This window comes from Terrapene carolina, unplaced genomic scaffold, assembly GCF_002925995.2.
Source record: "Terrapene carolina triunguis isolate 2854851 unplaced genomic scaffold, T_m_triunguis-2.0 Scaffold629, whole genome shotgun sequence".
NCBI lineage: Eukaryota > Metazoa > Chordata > Testudines > Emydidae > Terrapene > Terrapene triunguis.
Window position 1 is genome coordinate 19,902,378 of NW_020664980.1, and position 24,239 is coordinate 19,926,616.

Genomic DNA, 24,239 nt, shown 5'->3' on the forward strand with positions numbered 1-24,239 from the left:
GCAGTCTGGGGGGCAGGGAGCCCTCTGCGCCGAGGCGCGTGCAGTCTTGTGTACTTGAGGAGTCGGGTGCAGGAGGGGCCAGGGAGCCTGCTGCACTCCACCCAAGTGGTCCTAACAATGAAGCACACTGATTACTGCCTATGGGAAGAAAGCTGTAAATGAGAAGATGTGCAGCCGAGTGCAGAGACACTTCTGCCCCTCTCCAGAAACAGGAGCACTGACATGTGGCAGTGATCGGCTCTTCTGCCATAACTTCCAGTTACCCCTGCCAACAAACTGACGGCCTACGGCCTGTTCCCAGATACACATTTGTGCAGCTGCAGCCTGACTATGCGATACAGTTCAGTGACCATGTAAATACAATGAAGACTTTACAAACAAACAAGGATAGTCTGGAAATGCAGTTAAAGTGCCCACTCATCCCTGGCCTATACAGCTTCATTGTTAGCAGATTCATGTCTATTACAGCTGTCACAGGGAGCGAACCTTGGGATGCCGTGCCAGTTTGGCCACAACCAGCTGTGACCGGGGACATCTTAAATCCCATGAATTTGGCAGTGTCCCTGTGGCCTCTATGAAGGCTTTGTTGGTGACATATCCAGCAAATGTCCCATCAGGGCTCAGGCAGCCAAACCATGAGGGAATATAGGGTTTAAGGTGTCTGCAACCTGAGAATGGATGTTCATGTGGATAGTAAAAGGATAAAATGGCTGTAAAATGGCCAGTGGCTGGAGTGTCAGGAGTGGCTATATCACACAGGTGGGCAGGACTCTGCTGCTCAGGCACTGCAGGATAAGCATCTTTATAAGAAGCAAGATAGATTTGGTATGTAAATTACGTGTAAGAGACATGGGGGTGATGCTGCTATCTCATCAATGGAGGGAGAATTGGAGTATAGTCTCTGGCCTTGTAGGTGGCATAGGTGTTATGGATGCTAACTGAATTCCTCTTTAGGCTCTGTCTACACTGGGGAAGGGAAAACACCAACATGGGCCAGGCTCAAGTGTCTTCAATACCATGACCTTAAGCTCAGATAAGATCAGGGCATGGACCTCGCCAGTCCTCAGCTCCATACACCTTCAGGCACACCCTCTTGTCACTCCTTCCATCCCCATGTATGCCTGAGAACATGCTCCTCATCAAGCCTTCTTATGTCCCCCTTTAGTCACCACTTACCAATCATCCCCATGTAAGCCTTCAGGCACGCGGCATGGTTGTGCTGAGAACAGCCATCTGGGGACATGCCTGCAGGCTGACAGTTCTGTTGGAAATCAGCCAGTCGGGATCTGTAGGAAGAAGAAGAGCATCAGAGTCAGGACTGCTCTTTTCACTGGGCTAATGCCCCTTGCTGACAGACCTACTTGCAGATATGCTCTTTGATACAGGAGTCCAAGAGAAGGAGGCAGTTGGGTTTGATGCTGTCCTGGAAGGAGCACTCAGGGACAATGGTTTTCCGGCGTCGCTCCCCACAGAGCTCATCTTGACATGGACAGAACAGGAGCCTCTTGGTGAAATCCTCAGGGACCTTCTCAAAGAACTGTCGTAGCCTTTTGTGGCACTTACGCTGGTCACAGGTGCCTCCAGACTCTGCCCCCTTGGTGCAGCTGGAGGCATAATATGTGCGCAGATGGACACATTTCTTATTCAGGCTGCAGAAGTGAGTTGCTTTCAGGCAGGCATTTGCGCTGTCCCCTGCTAGATGTGAACCTGAAAAGCCAACAGAAACCCAGGGACAGTAAATCCCAGAGGAGATTTCAGGTGTGAGTAGGAGGAGCTGCAGGCTCCTGCAGCCCCTTGGAGAGGGCAGGCTACCATCCTGTTACACTGCAATTTAGTGATCACTCAGCAGGGATTCATGGGAAAACGGGAAGGGCATCAGGCAAGCTGACTCTGCTCTGTGCTAGTGTGCTTCAGGCCTAGTCCCAGGTCCTCTGAACGAGCCTTGCTCTTTGGAATGTGGTTTGCAGGAGCGGGGGAGCGTTTGTGCTTCACAGGCTCACACCTATGTCTGTTATGGCTCACTCGCTGCCTTATGGAGCAGGAGGAGTTACTCCCCTTCCTCTATGACTGCTGGGGAACAGTGTCTGAAAACAGCATTTAAACCTGGTTCTGGGCCCAGTGAACAGTTTTCAAACATTTGTCCTGCCAGTGAAGAGGACAGTGATAAGAGGAAAAGATTATGTCTAAGGTTATATAAAGTGGTGGTGAACTCCAGCTGAACATAAAGGTCTATGAAAAGAGTTCAGGGCTTTGTTGGCAACAACGACAAAAAAGTTATTGATGTATCTTTCATGAGATTGATTCAATTCCATTATTTGAACAAATAAAAATTGCTCAATGAAATAAAGCCATATCCTGACACACACTCCTTTTGAGGACAGCAGTGAAAGATATGTATGATGTAAAGAGCGGTAAACTGAATGGCACATATGTTGGTTTCTGCCACTGACATTCTAGCAGTTGACTGGAAAAAATTGTGACCCACCATAAGTAACATACATTGTAAAATTATCTCTCTGGTCATAAATATTCCTAATTGTTCTTAGTTAAGTTTACAAACTGAGTCAGAATAAAGGTCCATCTAGCCCAGTATCTTGTCTTCCAATAGTGGCCAACGCCAGGTGCCCCAGAGGGAATGAACAGAACAGGGAGTCATCAAGTGATCCATCCCCTGTCGCCCATTCCCAGCTTCTGGTTAACAGAGGCTAGGGACACCATCCCTGCCCATCCTGGCTAATAGCCATTGATGGATCTATCCTCCATGATATGGGCAGGCCATAGGAGGTACTAAATCAGCTTTTTTAGTAATGTATCTTTTCTTGTTAGTTGGGATGTCTTATAGAGAAATTGAGGTGCAGAAAATATCAAAGCATAGGGAAGATTTTTTCTGTCTGGTAATGCTTTTTGGAATAAGTGGATATTGTCCAATGAAGAGGGAATCTCACCTGTGTGTTAACTAAACTTTTGATTTTTCTAAACAAGCTAAAGGAAAATAAAAATAATGGAGAAAATGCCAATATTTATTGTATCTTAATAGTTTAAAAAAAATCTGGATTAGTTACAAAATGGAAATTGTTAGACTTGTTTCCTTGTTGGGCTTTCCTTGATGCATTCCACTCTTCTGACTCCCTCCCTTTAATCTCTCCTAACCAGTTACCTTTTGGATAGCTTCACTTACATGCAGTGCGATCTACGGATCCACCCCACTCTCTGGCATGCTGACACCAAAAGCTCCACCTGTCCATCTCAGATCCTCTGGAGCCAATATTCCACTGACCAGTTTTAATGGGGGTATTGCCTCAAAATATTTTTCCTCTTAATAATCTTCAGCCCAGTAGGTGGCCCCTGAGAGAGGAAGAAAAAGGGGGAGATGTGTACCTGTCATGATCCCTACCTGAAACCAAAGCTGCCAGCTTGTTGTAGTCAATCTTCCAGGGTTCTTCATTTGCTGGATCCTCATAAGGAGAAGTCTCCAAATTGAAATAACCTAGGCAAGGTGAGACACACATTCAGAGAGGTGTTGGGGGGGGGGGGGAAACACACTGGAACCAGTTTCTCCTTTTAGAGAGACTTTCATGCACACACAAAACATATCTGGTTGTACCCACAGGACTGGAGTTCATCCAGAAACATACTGCTTTACTCAAGAACCAGGCAGAGCCAGCAAGAGCAAACCATGGCCCCAGACCTATCCGAGATACTGGTGTGTTACTAAGCAGCTTTGACATAGGAGTCATTCATTGGCTTCTCTGCGTCCAGGATTAGATCTAGTTTTCATTTGTTCCTTTTCAGTCTCAGCATTCATGAGGATATGTGCACTGTCTCTTTACAATGATAGCAGGGCAGGGGAAAATTTTAGGCAGAAGCTTTTGACAGTAAAGCAGTGACACAGCAGCTTTCAGGATAACATTGTTTTTCTCATTTTAATTAATCCCTTGCTCACTGCTGGACAAAAGCAACTTTCTGTTTCTTTAGGTTGCAGCGTAACCTCCCTTCTCACCCCTCCACTCTCTCTGACCCTCTGTAGTTCTCTTGGTTAGCCTGAGGGTCCAGCCCCAGAATTGTTTCGTGAACATAAACTCACCACCTCATGTCATAAGTTTTAAACCAAATATGAAATCTGTGTCCAAACTTTGTTTATTATATTAATTTCTTAAACATTTATTGTAAAGCACCAGTGACTCCTCTTCCCCAGGAGGTGGGAGCCCGTGTGATGTGATTCTCCAGCAACCACCTCCAGGATTGGAGAGTGAGCTGTGGCAGAATTCTCCACTGAACCCCTCTCCTGCCCTTGTTGGGGTGTGTATTCATAGTACATAGGTTTGTGGAATTACTAGATAACGTATAAACAATGATTCCATCTCACCGTGTGTGAAGCTGGAGTGAACAGTCCAGTAGATGCGCAGGCAGTGCTTCTGTCTCCTCATGCGGCGGTGACACTTGCAATGCAGTAAAGGGCTGCTTCTGAGGTCTAGCTTTGCATCCCGGCACCTTGCTCTGGCATCAGGACTCAGCAGGAGGAAACGTGTCTTATCAAGGGAGCAGTTTTCCAGAGCCTGGTAGGTGGCATTGCAGGCAGGGTCCATCAGGCAAATCTTCTCAGCTGCTATGCAGTCCCTTGGCAGAGCAAGGAGGCCTCCTGTTCAAGTAGGAAAACAATGGTAGGGCTTCATTCATGGAGAGAGCCACACAACAATTGTTTCAGTACCATCACTAAAGACTTTCTGTCCTATCTCAGCAAGAACATCTCTGCAAAGGCAGACGTGGGAAAGTTTATTTGATCTGGGTGAGATGGAATCCTCTACCCTTGGTGTAGGACAGGTGGGGAACAAGAGCTCCCTCCCTTTAGAAATGAGAGGATGGACATCAACAGGAACTCACATTGGTGCAAAGGGATAGCAAGAGATTATATACAAAGCCATTTGCCAGCTTTTTCAAAAAACCCTCCTATGGGTGGCTTGCAATCTTCCAAACCTGATCAGGATCAGGGCTGTTCCGTACTTACATGGGACAGGAGATCCCCAAGGAAAACTCAGGTGCTGCAGGGAGTAGTGTGAGGAGTTCTCCTCTCTGAGTCAGCAGTGAGCCCAGTGCCCCAGCATGGTGCTTAGGGTGCTGTGCTTCTGGGAGTGGCGTGTAAGGGGGCTCATCCCCTCTGAGTCTGTGCTGTCCCTACTGACACAGCCTGGAACTAGGTATTAAGACCTGCATTTAAAAAGCCATTTGCAGTACAGAACAACAACTATATTGAACCTACGACACTTATGAACAATGCTACATATTCTTATGGTAATAAATGGTACCCTTAATATTAACTAGAGATATATCAGTATATATACATTTTTTGTATAGGACACTTGTAATATATCTGTCTTCCTATAATGGATGTTAATTGAAATTATTGAATTAACAATGTAGGAGTCTTTGAAACTTGGCAACTTTAGGGCTCTTCCACTCAGAGGGGTATTATTTGAAGTCCCTTCCATCTGTTGGTGTTTTTCTTCTGGAGATTTTTGTGCGGGTTGATTAACTGGCATTGTATTTGCCTCCTTCTCAGGGTCACTAGTGGGAATTCATTACACTGTCATTGTCAGTTTCTACTGTAGCTCCTGTGTGTGAATCTAAGTGGGCCATCTCAAGAGGACAATTGTTCCTTGGTTGTTCTTAGGATACAATGGTTGTGGCGGTAGAGTTGTCCTTGTACTTCTACCATGTATAGCCTTGGTGCTGCTCTTTGGATACCTGTCCTGGCCCTCCATCTTATCTTTGTCATTAGGGTGCTGGTTGTACTGTCTCGAGTTCAGGAAGATCTTTGGCACCTCTCATACTATTTGCTGTCACCACTGTTTAATTTGTTCTGTCACCTTTTCCACTGTTGCTGGCTTCAAAAGTTTATTTGCTGTAGGCAGTAGAGTCTGGTTGCATGACATGTGACGCCATGCTGGACTGCTGCCCATGCCTTCTAATTTTTCTAGTCATGCTGCCCATGAGTCGCTATCATTCTGCTGTGCCTTTGTAGTAGTTTCTTGGCAATTGCGACAGCTGATTCTGCTTTGCCATTAGCCTAGCAGTGATGTAGAGAAAATGTGATGTTGTAAGCTCTTTGGTACAGTGACTGTCTCTCACTATATATCTGTGTACCACCAGGCCTAGCAGAATGGGGCTTTGATTTTGGTTGGGATCTCTAGGTATTACCATAATACAAATGACAAATATGTTCAAAATCTGATGCTGCTGAAAACAATGTAAATTCCCAACAGCCAAACTGTGTTCCAATACCTGTAATAACTTCTGGAAGGTGCAAGAAACCCCACAGTAGGCAGATGTGGGGATAATCTGACTCCTATTTCCTAACAGCTAGACATTGGTATAAACTCTGCAGCATGAGATTTTATATTCCTTCTAATTTTTTTTTATATTTTATTAAACTCTGGGTGTTCTTGTTATTCATATCAATGTCCAGTGAAGTGATGTGGGTGACCTTCACTTTTGAGATTCCTCGATTTTTATATATAATTGATACACAAACAATAATTAATCAAATATTAGGTCAAAAGGACAGGTGTTTTATTCTCTCCCTCATTCCACCTCCTGCTATGTGTTTATGAAATTACAGACTGTTGTGATTATGGTGCCACAAATGCAGCATTCAGTCTTCTCCCCCAGATTATGCTGAAGAAAACAATGGTTTGGGAGCAGGAAACCCTTTCTTTAGTAAACACAAACACAGTTGAGAATTATCCAAAGAGGGACAGAAATCCACGAACAACACATGGCAATCAAATGGATTGCATTGTAAGCACCATCAAAAAGTCTTCCCCATTTGTCTTTCATTCAGTGTTGTTGTAGCTGTGTTGGTCCCAGGATATTAGAGAGACAAGGTAGATAATACCTTTTTATAGGACCAACTTCTGTTGGTCAGAGAGACAAGCTTTCAAGTTTACAGAGCTCTCATCAGCAGAAGTTGGTCCAATAAAAGATATTATCTCACCCACCCAGAACACATGCTAGCTATTGGTTTGGCTACCAGCAAAATAGATTGTGTGAGAACATGTGGCACTAGTGGTGATGTTGCAGGTCCCAGTGACTCTTGAAAAGAGGCTGCAGCCACCTCCACCTTCTGTTGTCTCCTCTCAGATCTGCCTCTTCCTCTTGTCTTGGCAGTAGTAGTGGGACTAGGAAGTGTCTCTTTCTCCCAGACCTGGCTCCTCAGGGGCCAGCTTTCAGACCCATGAGGAGTCTTTTTACTTTGAAAAAAGCAACAGAGAATCCTGTGGCACCTTTAAGACTAACAAATGTATGGGAGCATAAGCTTTCGTGGGTGAATGCCCACTTAGTCTATAAGGTGCCACAGGACTCTCTGTTGCTTTTTACAGATCCAGACTAACACGGCTACCCCTCTGATACTTTTTACTTTGAGTAACTCCCATATATTTGTGGTTTATATTTTGGTTCCAGGAACACAACCTTCTGTAAAATTGGTTCTTATGGTAATTATTGGACCCAAGGAAATCCAGTGAGTTTGTCTTGGCTGCAAAGAATGAGCCTGGGCAGCCACTTTGGGGCTGTTTGCAGTTTTGGGGCACCTGCTGCTTTGGGGGAATTTATCAGCTGCTTTGCCTCCAATTGAGTCTTCCCCATGAGCTTTAAATGGTTACAAAACATCATTAAACTGGGGGCAAAACCTAGAACTGCTTAGATCACTGGTTGACCCTCTGCTGTAGAAGAAGACAAAACATGTAGATAGGTGCCTCCGACCAGGAAAGGGCACATTAGCAACATCTGGGTGCTAACTCAAGCACTCCCCACATGCAGGTCAACTCCCAGAGCAAATGCCGATAGCTTGCTGACGCTTTCCTGCCTTAGCACCCCTTTTGGGTGGCCTGTGAAGGAACCTGTGCCTTCTTGAGAGATGCTAGCTACTCCGTGGGCCCTAAGGTAAATAAAAAACCACCAGCCTCCTCAGCTGCCAGAATAAACCCCCTGCTAATGCATAGTTCACTTTCGGTGAAGCAGCCCATGAACAAACTTCAGCTACCATGGCCTCAAATAAATGGGTTGGCTGCAGCGTCCTTATCAGTGCTACACCTTCGCTACAAAAAGGGAATGAATGTCTGGGTTGCTCTGCTATCAATCGGCCACGAAACACCTGCTCAGAGCGCCTGATAATACAGTCCAGCCTTTCTGCTCTTTGGCACCGAAAACTTTGTCCTGGCGATAACTGCAAGTGATCAGCATGGAGCAGCACATCCCGACCGAAACTTCTCACCGTCGCTTCCGCAGACAGATACAGAGCCTGCCCCACTCTCGGGTTTGGGACCGAATTCACTCCTTTGGCCGAAACCACCGCTCGTGTGAACACAGTTACGGCGAGTTACGGTGCTTACATGGACCGGGAACCTTAGAGCAGTTCTGCGCCACGGCGCTGGGACACGTTACCGACACCGGGTTCAAACCAGGATAGTTAACCCGGTCTAAAAACTGTCCCTAGACAAGTCGCGAGCCCCGCGGGAGCGTTTCTGATGCTGGCTTCGGGCAGCGCTGGGACACCCTCGCCCTTTGCTTATCCGTACACAACAAAGCGGCTCAGCTTCCAGACCCGGCAGCCCCACCGCGCGCTCCGCTCCCGCGCAGCCGTCCGCGCTCACCCGCGCTCGCTGCGCCGAGCCCCTGGGCTGCAAAGCAGCGGGGCGGCCAGGGCCCCGAGGAGCCGGGCCAGCACAGCCCGGGGCCGGGGCCGGGCCGGGGCCGGGGGGAGAGTCCCTCCCACACCCCGGGCACCAGGCAGCCAGGAGCCCGCCCGGGGATCCAGTGCCGGGAGTCCCGGAGCCCGGGCGGGGCAGCCTGCCGGGGGGGCGCAGAGGAGCGAGGCGGGGGAGAGGCAAATCGCGGCCGGAGCCGCTCGGCCCCGCCACGCTCCGAGCCCCGCTAGCCGCTAGCGATGCCCGCGGCTCGGCGCTGGCTCCGCGCCGGGGGTCGGTACGTTCTCCGGCCGCCTGTCCCCGCCCCCGCGGAGCCCCAGCCCGGCGAGTCCCCGGCAGTTACCGGCTCGGCAGAGGAGCAGCCCCAGCAGCAGAGGGAGCCCCATGCTGGAGCCGGGCAGGCGCGGACGGTCCCTCCGGGCGCTCACATGCTCCTCTCGGCCGGGGCTCGGCTCCGCTGGGCAGGCGCCTCCCGGCTCTGCGCGGTCCGAGTGCCGAGCGGGGACTGGGCGCCTCCCGCTGCGCTGCGCTCCCCCCGCTGGCTGCCGCCTCCTCCCCCAGCCGCGGCGGGCTCTGCCCCCTCCCCACGGACTGGCCAGCCAGCCAGCCCTCTCCCCAGCCTCCAGCCCGGCCCGGGTGTCTCGCAGGCAGCTGCTGCGGGTGACCTCACGTGTGCAGCCTTGGCTGTGGCGCTGTGTCTGCGCCTGGGATGTTCTACCCGTGTCTGTGTAGCTGCATGTGTCCGATCTGGCCCGCTGGATGGGCGAGGGGGTCTGAGAGAGAAACCCTGCCCTCAGCAAAGTAACGGGCCCCGGAAACGGGCCAAACACCTGTGCCCAGAGCAACTCGGTGTTCTGCCTCTCACTCAGTACCACACTGCCATCAGATTGGTGACAAGGAAGTGCAGGCGGGCAGTGATGGGTCCCACACCCAGAATGGGTCTGCCCTGCTGGAGAGCACCGCTCACCCAAGTGTGATTAAAGAGAGAGTCAAAAGTCACGGGGGTGAAACAGCCTTTTGGGGCCTGGGGGCGGGCGGGTTGAGGGGGGAGTTGTGGGAAGACAAGAACTGGGAATGGGGCTGGTAGTCAAGGTAGTGAAGAGCCCAAGGTACTGCTTGATTCTCACTCTGCTTCCAGCCTATTTGTGGAAATTATTTGTAATAAAGGTAGATTAGGGTCATTTACTAGTCGAGTGCAGCTCTGCGCTCATTTTCTTTCTGACAGGAAATTGCCTGGGTCCAAAGTGCACTAACAGGTAGGAGTGCAACCCATCTGAAAGGAAAGCTGCAGTGACTAGGCACAGCACCTACCGTAGCTATAGATGTGTTTAAGAAATAATATGTTTTTAAAGGATTTGTTTGAAGTTTTTAGACATCCTGATCCGTGTCTCACTGTCCCCCGAACTGTGCATTGATCTGCCATTTCACTGATTCTTCCCAACACAACAGCAGTTTAATTCTGATGGTGCAGAAAAAGCAGACAGATACTTTGACTACACTTCAGAAATTTCTGGTTGCTGACAATGACTGTAGCTAAACAGAACTGAACAGGTTTAACTGCAAATGTAACCAAGGACACACCAAGTTCAGCATTTGTTCCAGAAAACATAAACTGTCAGTAACAAATAATATTGGTTGCACAGGCAGGGCCAGAGAATGTAGCTCCCATTCTGAATGTACAAGGAACTTGTTGTAAAAAAGGACAGTTACCTGTTCCGTAACTGGCGTTCTTCGAGATGTGTTGCTCCTGTCTATTCCACAGTAGGCGAGCACGCACACCTATGTGGAATAGACAGGAGCAATCACTCGAAGAAGAACTGTTGTTTTAGAATAATATAGCTTTCTTATTGATTCAGAACAGTATGTATCATTCTTAAATACGTTTCAAGTCAATGGGTTAGTTAATATGTCCAGCAAATAATTGTTTCCCAACATTTTAAAAACATTAAATACAATAAATGTTAATATCCAACAAAAAGGTAACCTTTAACCCTGCAAGTGGAAGGACCCTCACTGGCTATTTCACATAACATCATCTTTTGTTTTCCTCTGGAACTCTGTTTTGGCTTGTAAGTACTGGGCTTTACTTCTCTGAATATGCTAAGGCAGGAAGCTCAGTTTTCAGAGTTTCTTCTTCTATGTTCTGGGTTTGGTTTCTTATTTAAAAAGGGTTTTTCTTAATGTTTTGTTTAATCTAAAACAAAATTAAAATTGTAATATCTTATCTGGCACCAACTCCGAAAGCTTCTTGCCACTGTTGTACATTCTAACGGCAGCGGCACTGACTTCTCTCCCTGCTCTGCATCAACAGATGGCTAAGGCAGCAACCCTTCAATTTGTAATTTTTATCATATTAAGACATGTACAGTTTTAGGAAGTGGCCTTGTTGCTCCGTCTAGGAGTCATAGAAGAGGCCCATGAGAAATACAGAGCACAATTCTTTTTGTTATAATAATTGGGCCTACAAATTTACCCTAATTGTGAGCTCAACTGCAAAAGTGAATTAAAGTTAATAAAATATCACAGTAACTGATAACAAGAAATGCTGATGGGAAAAGGTGCAAAAGTGAGACAGACTGAATTAGTCCAGACAAAAAGGCCTACTGATGTAACTCAAGGATTGTATTAAGATTATCCCTGGTAAACAAGAAGAGTGGAACTGGAAATTAATAAACTCAAATTGTGTGTGGTGGAAATAGGCTTAATTCATGGACAAGATGTTGGGCTGTTCCATCCATCATTTCCCTTTTTAGGTCCTCAAAAATAGACTTTTTTGGGGAAGGCTGGCCAGGGCCATCCTTAGGATTTAGGGGCCCTACGCAGTATTATTAAACTGGTGCCCCTATGCTCCGCTGAAGGCAGTCCCCAGCTGGTGTCACTGACCCCAGTGTGTCGAGGGGGCACAGCCACCACTCCCGCCCACAGGCCCCAGAAACTCCCCCCATTGCTGACACACACCGGCAGTGGCTTAAGGCAGGCTTCACGCTGTCACATGGGGGCTGCATCTTGCCAGAGCCCAGGGCTCTCTTGTGTTGGGGGACTGGGACTCATGAGAGGCACAGTGTATGTGGGCATGAGAGCCAGTCTGTGTGAGAGAGACATTGTGTGTGTGTGTGTGTGTGTGTTAGGGAAGTGTGAGAGACAGTGAGCGCACTTGCACTTTAAGTGCGGAGACTCAACAAATACATGTGTCACCTCAGATTCAGGGTGGTAATGCTTGCTTCCATTATTTCATTGCTCCAAGCTCAAGACTGGGTCCTGGCTCTTGACTTTCAGGATACATATTTCCATATTGTCATCCACCAAACCCACAAGAAATACCTCAGATTCACGGTTGGTCCAGTCATTGCCAATACAGGCTTCTATCCTTTGGACTCTCTACAACACTGACAGTATTCACTAAGTGCTTGGCAGTAGGACAGATAAGGAAACAGGGACTTCACTTGTACCTGTACCTGGACGACTGGCTGATCAGGGTAAGGCCAGGCTGAGACCAAGAGAGTTCTAGACGGAATCTTCTCCCTGTTCTTTCAGCTAGGGCTCTTGGTGAACTATGAAAAATCATCTCTCACCATCACAAATTACTGAATTCATAGGCACTCAACTCAACTCAAGGTCAGTGCAAACATATCTGCTGGAAGACAGATTCAGGTCCCTTCAGTTGCTCATATACAACATAATGGCAAGACTGTCCAGTATGGTCAGGAAATGCATGGGATTTACTATGTGATGCTGCTTGATAGACTTAGTCTTTGGACATTACAACACGGACTAAGGACAGTGTACTCAGCCAAGCACTACATGGACAAATTGGTCATGGTACCACCCAAAGTCCTACAAGAACTTATCTGGTGGCTAGTACCATTGAATATGGGGAAGGAAGTGTCCTCCTTAACCTCTGCCTCAGCAATGGTGCTTATTATGGACCCATTAGAGACAGTTTGGGGCACCCACTAGCTTCACCTCCAAATGCAAGGAGTGTTGTCTCCATACAATCTGAAGTTGCCACATGGACAACCTAGAGCTGAGGGCCATCGGGTTGGCCTGTATAGCATTCCTACCTCTTCTATGGAACTCTGTATTGCAGATCCTGATGGAAAATACATTGACGAGGCACTGTATCAACAAACAAGGAGGTGCTTGCTTGTCCCACTGTGCCTGGAAACCACTGAGTCTGGGAATAGTGTCCCCAACATGGAGTGACTCCATTGTCCCTGTATTTTTCAGGGGTCAATAATAACCTTACTGATTTCTTGAGCAGAAATGTAGCAACCAACCATGAGTGGTCACTGCAGAAATCCATCCTAGACCTGATATTCTGGTGATTTCACCACCGCAGAGAATACTAAAATCTTCTGCTCGGTGTGTGGGGTGCAGGGAATCTCACTGGATGTTTTTCTCCTTCAATTGTCTCAAGGTCTCCTCTGTGCCTTCCCATCAATCCCTCTCATCCCCAAGATATATCCAAGAGCAGATGGGACAAGGGAGGCTACTGTTCTCATGATAGCCCGATACTGGTCAAAGCAGTTTTAACTGTCAGACCTACTCCAGCTGTGCAGCCAACCTCCCATTTGCCTTCCCTCTTGCCTGGATACGGTGTCTCAGATTCAAGTACTGCATTGGGACCCACAGTCACTGCACGTGATGGGTTGGATGCTGGCTGAATGAACATCACTAAATGGGAGCACTCTAGACAAGTGCAAGAAATTCTTATGCAGAGCAGGAAAGCTTCCACTCGGAGGATCTGCTCCGTGAAATGGAAGAGGTTTGCCATATGGGTGATCCAAACCAATGTAAATCCAGTTGAAGCCCAGATCCCAAAGATCCTGGATTACATGCTGCTTCAGAAACAGGAGGGACTGGCATTTATCTCTCTAAAGGTCCGCAGAGCAGCAATATCAGTGCATCATGTGCCAGCTCAATCACATTCCATTTACTCACACCCTACAGTGTCAAGATTTATCAAGGGCCTTTTTCATGTCTGCCCTCTATCATGCACCTTGTCATGGATCAACAGGACAGTAGCTATGCCCCAGCTTTTAAACAGTCTCTTGGAGGACCCACTTCAGTGTGCCAGACCCCCAAAGGGTCTCAGTCTTCCTTCAGGGTAGGTAATGCAGCCTCTTCGCCTATAAGACTGAGCCTCCAACCTCCAGCACTCCTGCTTCATGCTGTTAGCTCTGCTCAGCGAATCCACTTGAGATAGATTCCTAGTTGGAGACTTGTATGTTCTTCTGGGACTAATGCACCTCAGCAAGTATTTTCAGTGACTCCAGGCAGCGTTTTCAAAACAGAGTAGGATTTATTAGTCAACTGGAACACAGGACTGGAAGTGTTTAGGTTAGCATAGAAAAATTAAGGTTCAAACATACTCCATGTGGCCAAGCCAGCACAATCCACTAGTCACGCTGTAGTGGACTCTATTCAGGCTCTGTCTCTTATCACTACAAAAGGTTTTTTTCTTCTGCTGCTAATAGCTCATCTTAATTAATTAGCCTTTTAGAGTTGGTATGGCAACTTCCACCTTTTCATGTTCTCTGTATGTGTATATATATCTTCTTACTATATGTTCCATTCTATGTATCTGATGAAGTGGTATGTAGCCCAAGAAAGCTTATGCTCAAATAAATTTGTTAGTCTCTAAGGTGCCACAAGTACTCCTGTTCTTCTGACCACTTTGTCTGTCCCAGGTGAAAGCAGCCAGCTTCTTCCAGAAGCCAACTCTTTGTCCTCTGCCTGCCACGTCTCAGTCCTTTGTGCTAAAGCTGGGAATGTGTTCAACTTCCCTGATGTGAGGTGTGGGAGGAGGGGAAAGGGGATCTTCTTCATCTAGGTTGCTGGGTGTGACTGTTTTCTGGTCATTAGGGCTTCCCATTGTCTCAGATTCTGCATTGATATGGGTCACTTTCAGCAGGTTCTAGACACTTCCTTAATGACTCTCACTGCATCTCAGACAGCAAGGCAACACGTACATCTCATGGCCTGTGCTGCCCCCAAAAGCAGACTTAACCCTCCCTCCCTCCCCCACGGTGTAGCAATGCAAAGTATAGAGGGAAACTGAGGTGTGAATCCCATAGGATTCGTTAATAATATTACAAAAAATTCCCACTTCGTCACACCCACCTGGGACCTTAATGTGATCCTTTTGTGTCTCATGGAGGCTTCCTTCAAACCTCTATCCAAATGTTCTTTATACCACCTTACCGGCAAGATGGTCTTCTTCGTTGCCATTATGTCAGCACAGAAATTCAGTGAGAGTGCCATCATACACATAATTTCACAGGGACAAAGTGATGGGATCACACTCCAAGTTCATTACCAAAGTAGACTCAGAATTCCTCATGAATAAGTCAATCACCCCACCATTCTTCCTTCTGAAACCTCGTTCTTCTCCAGAAGAAAAGAACCTTCACACGTGAGACATTTCCAGAGCACTTCTTTGCTTCCTAGACAGGACTATGCCCCTTTGTCTCTCTCCTCATCGCTTTGTAGACATACCAGGTCTATCAGTAGGACAGACAATCTCCTCACAGAGACTCTTCAAGTGGATTATGCAGTTAATCTCCACCTATTACCAGCTGTCTGGCAAGCCTGTCCCTCTGGACGCCAAAGTACACTCACCGGAGCACAGGAGACTTGGTCAGCATGCTTCAGAAAGGTGCCAACCATTGAGATTTGTAAGGTAGCCCTGTGGAGTAATCTACTGCTGTTTGTTAAACATTACATACTTGACTTGGCAACTGAGGCAGACACCAAGTTTGGAAGAGCAGTGCTTCAATCCTTATTTGAGTAGTACGACTGATACTCCTCATACCCACCATCTGGAAGAGGGTACTGCTTGCTGGTCACCCACCGGGATCCATAGTGACACATACTCAAAGAAGAAAACAGCTACTTACTCTTCGAGATGTTGTCAGTGTGGATCCCACAACTCATCCTCCATCCCTGCTTTCAGGGCGCTGAGCTGCATGGGCTTTGAACTGCATGGAAACTGAGGGAGGGCCATGGCTGTCTTGCTCTTTCTGCCTTTGTATAGGAGAACAAGGAGGCTCAGGGCACATGTGTGGCTCCCACAGACATTGCTAGTGAAAATAATCCAGTCTGGCATGCATGAGCATGCTACTGTGGGATCCACACTGACTACAGCACCTTGAAGTACCCATCCTTTCTTCATTCTATATCAGAGTTGTTGTCTGATTATCCGAGCAAGGGGTCAGGAGTCAGGAACCCAAGCTCTAATCCTGGTGGTTCTACTACTGGTTTGATATGTGGACTTGGGCAGGTCACTTCACTCCTCTGCCTTGGTCTCCTCATTTATAAAGTAAGGAAAAACATACTTACTTCACAGTGGGGCTGGAGGGGTTAATTAGTTAGCTTAATAATTATTCAATGCCTTGAAATTATAAAGTTAGGCTGCTGGTGTGCTGTGACCACCGCCTATCATCAATATTGTCTCGTTATTTACTTGTACTCCCCCATCTGTCTGTATCCATCTGTTGCCTCTTGTCTGATACTTAGATTGTAAACTACTAGGGGGAGGTACCGTCCTTTTTTTCTGAGTTTGTACAGCCCCTAGCACAATGGGGCCCTGGTCCATGACTAGGGTCCCTAGGCACTACAGCAATACAAATAAGAAGTAATGGTAAAATACGAGATAAAACTAAGTACAGTAGAATGTCACTATTTCAGGTCAAACCCTGCAGTTCAGACAAATACTGCACTTTCCTCCTCTTCTCAAAAAGATTTAAAAGCAGAGAGATGTGAGGACTCATATTACTATTTTGGGGGAATTTTTTTAAACTGTAACTCTGCTACATTTGTCAGATTAGTACAGCACCTTCTGAGACACAGTAATCACAGAGTCATAGAATTTGCAGCCAGAAGGGTCAGAGCTCACTGCCTCACACAGGCCAGAGAATGTTGCCCAGTGTCTTCTGCATCCAGCCTGTATCTTGTGGTTGAGTCAGACTATGTTTTTAGAAAGATATTCAGTCTTGAGGTAGAGACTCTAAGTGATGGAGAATCCACCACTCCCCTAAGATGGCATTTCTAGCTGCACAGTGAGTTGTCTGGCCAGGTATAACAGGAAAGCAGCCAGATCTCAGCTTTCAAAGCATTTCAGTGCCCGTGCTTGGGACCCTGTGACACACTACAGCTTGTTTGGTGTTTTTCCCTTTTCCTTGCTCTGCAGGTAGTACTTCAGCCTTTTCACAAAGCTCAGAGAGTCTGATAATTACCAGTCTCTCAGGGCCAGGCTTTCACCAGTTTTTCCACTTGGAATCCTATAGGCCAGGTCTGACCTAGGGGTCACCTACCACTCTAATGTGTAATATCTTGGGGATCAGTTTCTCCAATTCCCCTGCACGTTCTAGTCCTTTGGCCTACTGAAGCAGCTGCAGAAAATGTAAACTGTAAACCCTGATCTGATTTCCCCAGCTTTTAGCCTCATTCCTATGGCTCATCTTTTCTCCATCGCTCTTGACGGGGTTTGACAGGTCCTGACTGTTTTGGGGATAAGTAATGTCAGCAGCTTATGCAGGGGAAGCAGATGCGTGACCTTAGGGCCTGGCAGGTGAGTGAATATCCTTTATGGATATTTTGTTTTATTCAAAGCTTTAAGAAATCATCCTTCCTGTGGAATTTAGTGCTACTCTGGGATCTCATAGATCCAAAACTTCAAAAAACACAAACATTTCTGTGTTCTGAGCTGGACCTTTCCCAACCACATTGGTGGATTACATCTCTGTACTGTCCTGTCAGCACCCCATGTGGCAGGGCTCATTCCTTATCACTGTAGGATCTGAATGCCTTATAATATTAATGTATTTAAGCTCACAACCCCCTCTGAGGCAGAGCAGTGCTATTGTAGAGAGAAACACAAAGGGACTTGCCCAAAGTCACAGAGGAAGTTTATGGCAGGGCCAGGAATTGAACCCAGTTCCAGAGTCTCACTTCACACCCATAACCACAAACCCATCATTCTTCCTCATCTCTGTCCATAAAGAGCTCAGAGAGGTTACTCTCCAGTAACTCCCTCCTTGAAAGTATCTCTTCTGCATAATCCCACTTGTGTGATGCCCCCCTTACAGAGCTGGGGAAAACTGCTACAAAGCCATGTCAGAGTAATATAAACGCCTGCTCCTGGCACAGAACAGGGAGCAGCTGCACATTCACAACCACCTCACCTCCTTCTGCTAAACCCCAGAGTCCCAGGTGAATAGGACTCCGTCTTCCTTGACCAATAAAGCAAGCCAATTCCCCCAGCTTCTAACTCCTCCCCAACCAGATTCTCTCACTCTTTGTCTGAACCAAGAGCCAGGGCCACAGCATGTATCTCACCGTGGCAGCAGGCTTGTAATTTATAGTTGTCTGCCCCTTGGAGAAGTTGTGTGGTTTTGGTTCTTACTACTGAGAAGCACCAGCCAAAGAAAACAAAGTGTTTATAAATCGTAGGGACTGCATCTTAGCCCCCTGCATGCAGGAGGCTGCACAACCACTGCTAAGCCACCCACCGCCTGCTCACACCTACATGCTCTCTGTAATCAGGTTGGTCTCGGTCATTTTTGTTTTTTTTATATGTGATTCTGGATATTCATGTCCTTTGGCAGCTCAGATTAGAAGGCAAGAGTCCCTCATGGGAAATAGGTTTCAGAGTGGTAGCCATATTAGTCTGTATCAGCAAAAACAACGAGGAGTCCTTGTGGCACCTTAGAGACTAACAAATTTTAAGGTGCCACAAGGACTCCTCATTATTTCATGGGAAATACTAATACCTAGCTCCTGTATAGCTCCTTCCAAAGCTGATGACCTTGGCTAAAAAGGGGTCTTGTTCACTAGATAGCCATCAATAAATAGCACCTCCACCTCCTTTTTCTAAAGGTGTTTAGCCAGCTGCCAGCCAGATCTCAGGAGAGAGAGGCTAATGACTCCTTCAGTCCACTTTGTATAGAACTAACTCTGCACACGTCCATAACCCCACACAGCAAGGGAGCCTCAAAATAGGTTACATATAGTTAATTTAGCCTCACAGCACCACTGTTAGGTCAATATTATCTTAATTTTACAAATGGCTAAAGTGGGGAACAGAGAAATGACTGGCCCACGATTACACAGTGAGTCTCTGATGACAGAGTTGGGAATAAAAACCAGGAAGTCTGATTCCCAGTCACTTCTAACATGCCCAGCTGTGTTGTCACTTAAGGCCTTTAAATACTCCCATGAGCATCAAAGAGTCCTGTGGCACCTTATAGACTAACAGATGTATTGGAGCATAAGCTTTCTTGGGTGAATACCCACTTGGTCAGACGCATGTGTCAAATGCTTCATTTATCCAGTGTATGGGGGAAGGATTGGGCTCTGGCAGAATTCATGCCTATTTTCTGTTACACCTCCTACAATCTAATAGCTGGCCCAGCTGACCTAAATAAGGGTTTTGTTACTTCCAAGAGCCTTCCCTGAGAGGGCCTGCTGGGGCCCCTTAGATGGATAATTTGTTTGACGTCTTTTAAGCTATTTCCCGTTTATTTAAACAAAATTATTATTTTAAAATTAGGCTGTTGCCCACACACCATAACTCGGGCCCTGAAGAGTGAAACATGGGGCTGGGGCTGAGAACAAAAGCGCCTTATTTTCAAATGATTTGTTTGCAGCGTAGCCTGAAGGTTACTTAGCTGTAGCTTGTTTTATTTAATGTTACCAGTGTCTGAAGAATACAGCGCAGTGGGGGTTTGCTGCAGTTCAGAGGCTCTGATCACATGCAATCCAGTTTGGAGTGGAAACCAGCTCCTGCCACTCTGTGCAGCGTAGCCTCGGCTCTTCAGTGAGCAGAGGGTGCAGAGAGGATCTGACCGCTGAGCCTGGGCAAGTTAATCATGAGCACTAACTGGCAGGTCTACACTACCACTTACATTGATCTAACTTTTGTCATGCAGGGGTGTGAAAAAGCCCCCACCGTGACGCAAGTTTCACGCTGTCACACTAGCGCTATGTTGGGGAGGTGGAGTAATTATGCTGATGGGAGAGCACCCACTCTCCCATTGGTATAGCACATCTTCACCAGACATGCTACAGCAGCGCAGCTGCACCAATCTAGCACTGTAGTGTAGACTTGCCCTGAGGGTAACAGGAGGCAGACTAGAGAAAGGCTGTGCAAACACTCCTCTGCCAGGGTTAATATTTACAGCATCACAGCCCTCTCATGACAGGGACAGACACAATGCACTAACCACACATATTAGCACCTGTGCAGGACAGACATATTAACCTAAAGTAAACAGCCCAGCATAAGTTAGTGTCAATATTCAAAGAAACCGAACACCAACTCCATTTCCTGACATTGGTACTACTACCCTAAAGAGCTCTGGCTACTCCTGCCACAAAAGGTTCAGGGACCCTCCCTTCAAATCAGCAGCCTACAAGCCCTTTTCCCGTTCTCTTCTGCACTGTTGGCAGTGGGCCAGTCCTGCCTCAGATTTTTCCCTTCTGCTTGTTCCCACACTGAACATGCTGAGAGTAGCTCCCGCATTTTGGCCTGTTTGATTTGATGGCAGGAGTGTCAATAACAGAAATTCAGACCTCTGACCCACTTGGGCCAAAGTCTCAGTGTGTCACAACCGCCAGGCTAGACTCCATCCTAAGCAAAGAGGGAAACAGATGGTCCTCAGTTACTGCCTTTGGCAAGTACATGCCTGTGTGACTGCGTGGATTCTGGGGCAGCCTGTTTGGGGACCAGAAGGGAGGCTCAGAAAGGGGCTTCCCCAGTCTTTCTCCAGGAGCTGACAGCTATGAGTTCCTGTGTTGTCAGGTTAGATTTTGTCAGCATGAAAAACAGGAACATAAAAAAAAGAGAGACTTGAGTCTATTTAGTTTTAACAACAAAATTCGACAGGACTTTGATAGCAAGATATTTTATGAAAAGCACAAATCCCTTGGCTTTGGGGACATTGTTTTGCCCAGTGTTGTATTTGTGATTGGTGCTGTGGCAGTGCAGCTACTTCCCCTTTCTTTGCCCGAGGTAAAACTAAAACGAATGTGCAGTGCTGTGATCATGTTCATGGTAAGAGAGACCCAAACAGATGCTCCAATGCCTCAGGGCCAGCAGCTGTTCAGATGCCTGGTGTGCTACATTGCACACGATAATAGGCAGCAAACTCTGGAGAAGAAAACAAGGTTTTCTGCAGCATGGCTGGGTGGATGCTGATTGAAGAGAAATTAAGTGACAAAACAACGTTTTAAATTATTTCCCCCGTTGATTTGGCAGAAATTCTGATGCTGAACATGAGCTCCCAATGTGACACGATGGCCAAAAGAGCTAATGAAATCCTGGGATGCATAAACAGGGGAATCTTGAGTAGGGGTAGAGAGGTTATTTTACTTCTGTATTTAGCACTGGTATGACCACTGCTGGAATACTATGTCCAGTGCTGGTGTCCCCAATTCAAGAAAGATGTTGATAAATTGGAAAGGGTTCAGAGAAAAGCCACAAGACTGATTAAAGAATTAGACAACATGCCTTCCAGTGCTTGGCTAAATAGATTGAACTCTTTTGAGTCTAACAAAGAAAAGGTTGATTACAGTATGTAAGTATCTACATGGGGAACAACTATTTAATAATGGAGTCTTCAAGCTAGCAGCGAGAGGGCTAACACGATCCAATGGCTGGAAGTTGAAGCTAGACAAATTCAAACTGGAAGTAATGCGTACATTTTTAACCGTGAGAGTAGTTAACCCAGGGATCTCAAACTCAAATCACCACGAGGGCCACATGAGGACTAGTCCATTGGCCCGAGGGCAGCATCACTGACACCTTTTCATACGATACAAAAGTATAGTCAAAAATGAAAAAAAGGAAGAGTACTATAGTATGCTATTAAAAGTCAATGTATTAACTTTTTAAAAACTGTAATGCGAAGAGGGGTTTTAATAAAATATAAACACCTGTAACTATTCCTTATGTGGTCAGTAACACTGATGATGATCTACACCTGGGGTCTCAAACACGCGGCCCGTGGGCCGTTTCCTGCGGCCCGCCCTAGGCGCCGACTCTCTCCTGCACTGCATAACCCTTTCCAACCCCCCAGTCAAAGCGTAAAGTCAAGAGGGAAACTGAGGCTCGACTAGGAATTATAAAAATGTTACAGAAAATTTCCACTCCAAGCATGTGGCCCGCAGGTTGTGTGTTTGAGACCCCTGAGTTAACCACTGGAACAATTTACCTTGGTGGATTCTCCATTACTGACCGTTTTTACATCAAGGTTGGATGTTTTTCTAAAATCTGCTCCAGCAATTATTTTGGCGATGTTCTGTGGCCTGTTTTATACAGAAGGTCCAGTTAGATGATCACAAGGATCCCTTCTGGCCTGGGAATCTATGAATCCCCCTTCACCTCAAGCCATGAGCTGGAGATAAACTACAGGAACAGATACTGCTGGTTAATCCTTTCTTCTCCTCCCCACAGAGGATGCAGCTTCCCACTGGCTATAGCAGCATTTTTATTTCAGCCAAACTTGTACATTTGCCCTTTTTGATTGTAATAATAGAGCCCTGCAAATCTGTGGATATCCATGGACCATTTTTGCAGATTGTGGATGGATGCGGATCCAATTTTTATATCTAAAACCCTACAAATCTGCAGATATCTGCTTTATATCCACGGATCACAGATCAGATGTGGATACAAATTTTGTATCTGTGCAGGGCTCTAGTAATAAAGATGGGCACGTGGAAGGCAGCAGCGCCGGGGCTGGTGTTTGCTTTGCTCCTTATCAGCAGGATCAGGTGCTGCAGTGACTCTACCAGGAGAGACTGAGGTACAGGCCTCTCCCCCACAGCAGGACTTTGAACCACAACACAGCTGCTGTGTCCACAGAGGCAGCATCCTCCAAATTAAGTCCCTGGCAGCAGGGTTTTTGGAAGTTCTCATTCCTTTGCTTTATCTTCTTACAGACATCAGCCCCCATTCCTCCCAGCAGAGCAGATTTCAACCAACCTTTCAAGCATTAGTTTAATTATATTTACTGAGTACTCTCAGCACGTTTAGGCTACGTCTGCACATGTCTGGGCTGAGTCATCTAACTCAGGCTCAGGGGGCTCAAAAATCACTGTGTAGACGCTCACACTCAGACTGGACCCCAAGCTCTGTGGCCCTGAGAGGGGAAGCTAGTGAAGGGAGTTATGCAAGCTCATTCTTCCTAAGAGACACCTGCAGCTCCTGGATCCATAGATGGCAAGCTGAACTCTGCACCTGGGGACATCTTGGAGGCTCAGCCAGGGGAATAAAGAGAAAAGGTTGAGTTAGATGCAATGTACTGAAAAAGTCCAATTTCAGAGGTGTTTGCCACAAGCTCCTGCAGAAGCAGCAGTGTGTAGGGGGAGCAGAGAGGCTCTCTCATCTCATGGCCGTGTGCACTTTGCTCTCCCATCCCAGGGAGACAGCTTACTACAGAATGGGAGATGAAACCTGGAAAAGAAAAAAAGCCAAACCACAACTCAGTCCCAAATGCCCAATCACTAGGAGGAAACATTCACAGGAAGGCAGCAGGGTGAGGCGGATCAGAGACACCACAGGAACCTGGCACTCACTCCTCTTGGTGAGTATGAAGGATATGGTGTAAAGCCCCTGTGCTGGCCAGTGGATTACACGGTGGAGGGAAGAGTCCCTTGCATCCAGCCCCTGGGGATAAGTGCAAGATTGCCCCCTGGAGAACACACAAGAACTGTAGGGATGCCCCCATTCTCTGTGCTTCCCCTCCTGCACTGTTTCATGGAGCATATGTACTGGTGTTGACACCCCCTGCCCAGATATCAAATATGCCTAGAGTCCAGCCGACAATGGGGACATCTTCATCTCTTCACCTTAACTATATTGCAGCAGTGCCATCTGGTGGAATTGTTTCACCTAGCAGCAGCTTTGTGCTCCTCCCCAGCCCTGTGCTCCCCCTGAACTTCCTTATACAATACCCCAGTAAGCTTTACAGACCGCTTAAGGAGCTGGCCTTGTAAGACAGCATGGGATAGGCTAAACATCTCTTCTGTCCAAGCAAACACAGATGTGGAGCTGTGCTCAGAGTCAGGACACTACAAGAACTTATTCCTATCACTGATCTTAGTTACAGAGGCTGTGCAGAAAGAAAGCTTGTGTTCCTCAGAGCCGAAGGAAGATATTTGGACTTTCTGTTGCTCCCAGATTGGCTGGGATAGATTGAAAGAAGTAAATGTGAACTCACCCAATCTTTCCTGCTTTGTGGGCCCCAGAGCGATTGCTTTTCGGGAGCAGAAGGAACAAGGTAGAAGCTACTGACAATGTAAATAGCAAACAAACTAACATTTTCTCACAGTAGGTAAATTCAAAATTCTAACACACAGAAAAATAGCACAGATTGTGTCCAAGACAACACACTGTCCCCACTCTCAGGCCAATACCATCTCCTCTATACCATGCCTTTTCTAATCTACACTGCAGACTCCTTGGAGCTGGGACCATCTCTTACTTGGCTGTAAAGCAGTACACACTCCTCTACTGTATGGAGAATAATTGTG

General features: G+C 46.9%; 1 protein-coding gene across 1 annotated transcript; it reads right to left on the minus strand.

Annotated features, from left to right (window-relative positions):
• Positions 1-1,145: 1,145 nt before the first annotated feature.
• GFRA3 (GDNF family receptor alpha 3) lies at positions 1,146-9,206 on the minus strand. Its single transcript, XM_026659494.2, has 5 exons — positions 9,046-9,206; positions 4,367-4,639; positions 3,395-3,487; positions 1,362-1,707; positions 1,146-1,286 (listed from the first exon to the last, which is right to left on the minus strand). Exons 1-5 carry the CDS (start codon positions 9,086-9,088, stop codon positions 1,166-1,168), a joined length of 876 nt encoding a protein of 291 aa, XP_026515279.1. The 5' UTR covers positions 9,089-9,206; the 3' UTR covers positions 1,146-1,165.
• Positions 9,207-24,239: the final 15,033 nt, after the last annotated feature.

What these genes read in the sequence shown, in the direction of transcription:
- GFRA3 (XM_026659494.2), bottom strand. Translation starts at nt 9,088, where the DNA reads ATGGGGCTCCCTCTGCTGCTGGGGCTGCTCCTCTGCCGAGCCG. An exon ending in GCTGCTCCTCTGCCGAGCCG is followed by an intron (nt 4,640 to 9,045) that starts GTAACTGCCGGG and finishes CTACTTGAACAG; the next exon opens with GAGGCCTCCTTGCTCTGCCA. An exon ending in TCACTCCAGCTTCACACACG is followed by an intron (nt 3,488 to 4,366) that starts GTGAGATGGAAT and finishes CACCTTGCCTAG; the next exon opens with GTTATTTCAATTTGGAGACT.